At 40.4% G+C, this 1,499-nt stretch overlaps 1 protein-coding gene across 1 annotated transcript; it reads left to right on the plus strand.

Annotated features, from left to right (window-relative positions):
* The first annotated feature begins 221 nt into the window (after positions 1-221).
* On the plus strand, positions 222-1,122 carry LOC138880906 (uncharacterized). The gene is made up of 2 exons (XM_070161089.1): positions 222-284; positions 466-1,122. Exons 1-2 carry the CDS (start codon positions 222-224, stop codon positions 1,120-1,122), a joined length of 720 nt encoding a protein of 239 aa, XP_070017190.1.
* Positions 1,123-1,499: the final 377 nt, after the last annotated feature.

The raw sequence follows: 1,499 nt of genomic DNA on the forward strand, positions 1-1,499 counted from the left end.
GCAATTAAGGAAAATTCGAAGGAATTCACTCATTTCTGCATTCATTAGAACCCTAATTTTCTGCAATTGCAGTTTTTCAGCACCTTGACTTGACCTAATTCATGGCGATCTCTGAAGAATTGAGCGGTACTACGAACGACAGAGTCAATACAGCCGGAGGATCCATGATTCTCGATCATAATCACCCGCTATATCTACATCCTTCCGATGGACCTAGATCCATGTCGGTAGGGCTTATACTAACTGGAATGGATAATTACACTCTCTGGAGTCGAGCTATGAAGGTAGCCTTGTTAGGAAAAAATAAATTGTGTCTAGTCGATGGATCGACTTCAAAAGAGGATTTTGGATCTGGCCTAGCACACCAGTGGGATCGATGCAACGCGATTATGACCTCGTGGTTAATGAGCAATGTTAGCAAGGATTTAATAACTGGAGTACTCTTTTCATCTAATGCTTGTACAGTGGGCTGCATTCAAGGAACGTTTTGATAAAATAAATGGATTGAGATTGTACTATCTGCACAAGGAGATCTTCGCTATGACTCAGGGAATGTGTTCTGTTTCTACCTATTTTACAAAGCTCAGAGATCTGTGGGCAGAGTATGACTCCATTTTACCACCACCTCCAGCAGCTGAGTATGTTGAGCAGTTGGAATATCAACGTTTGTTGCAATTTCTCGTGGGATTAAGTGATAGCTTTGAACAAGCTAGAAGTCAGATCCTCTTAATGCCTACCTTGCCGTCTATCAACAAAGCATATGCCATGGTAGTTCAAGATGAAAGCAGGAGGATGATTACTGGTGCCAATTATGGAAATGCAGGGAATATTGAGCCTACTACTCTATTTACTGCACAATCACGAAACAAGCAAAGAAGAAATTATAGTTTGGAGTGTGACTTTTGCCATCTAAAAGGACATACTCGAAAAGATTGCTATAAACTAATGAAATGTGATTTTTGTAATAAAACAGGACATTTGAAGGACAAATGCTACAAAAGCGTGGGTTATCCTCCAGATTTCAAGCCAAGGGGAAAGGCAAATGCTGCCCTATTGAGTGAACAGTCTCAAACCACACAGGTGCCTAGTCAACAAACAAGCAATGGGACAGTACCAGCCTAATTCTTCACACAAGATCAGTACAACCAACTGTTACAACTATTGAGCAAGAGTTCTGTTGGAGATGCCAGTGCTCACATGGCAGGTAAATACTTTTGTGGCAATGTAGAGTTATGTGAAAATATGGTACTTTGCAAATGGATTGTAGATACAGGAGCTACAAATCATATGACTGGTTCTAAAGAATTGTTACATAATAAACAATCAGTAGGAAGCACAGGACAAGTTCAGTTGCCTACTGGAGATTCAGCCACAATTTTGCACATGGGAGAATGCCAACTTATAGGAGGTGATACTCTTAAGGATGTTCTTTGTGTTCCAACGTTCAAGCTCAATCTTTTGTCAGTATCTAAAATGACAAAGGACTTGAAGTGCTGTGT

This window comes from Nicotiana sylvestris, chromosome 11 (assembly GCF_000393655.2).
Source record: "Nicotiana sylvestris chromosome 11, ASM39365v2, whole genome shotgun sequence".
Classification (NCBI taxonomy): domain Eukaryota; kingdom Viridiplantae; phylum Streptophyta; class Magnoliopsida; order Solanales; family Solanaceae; genus Nicotiana; species Nicotiana sylvestris.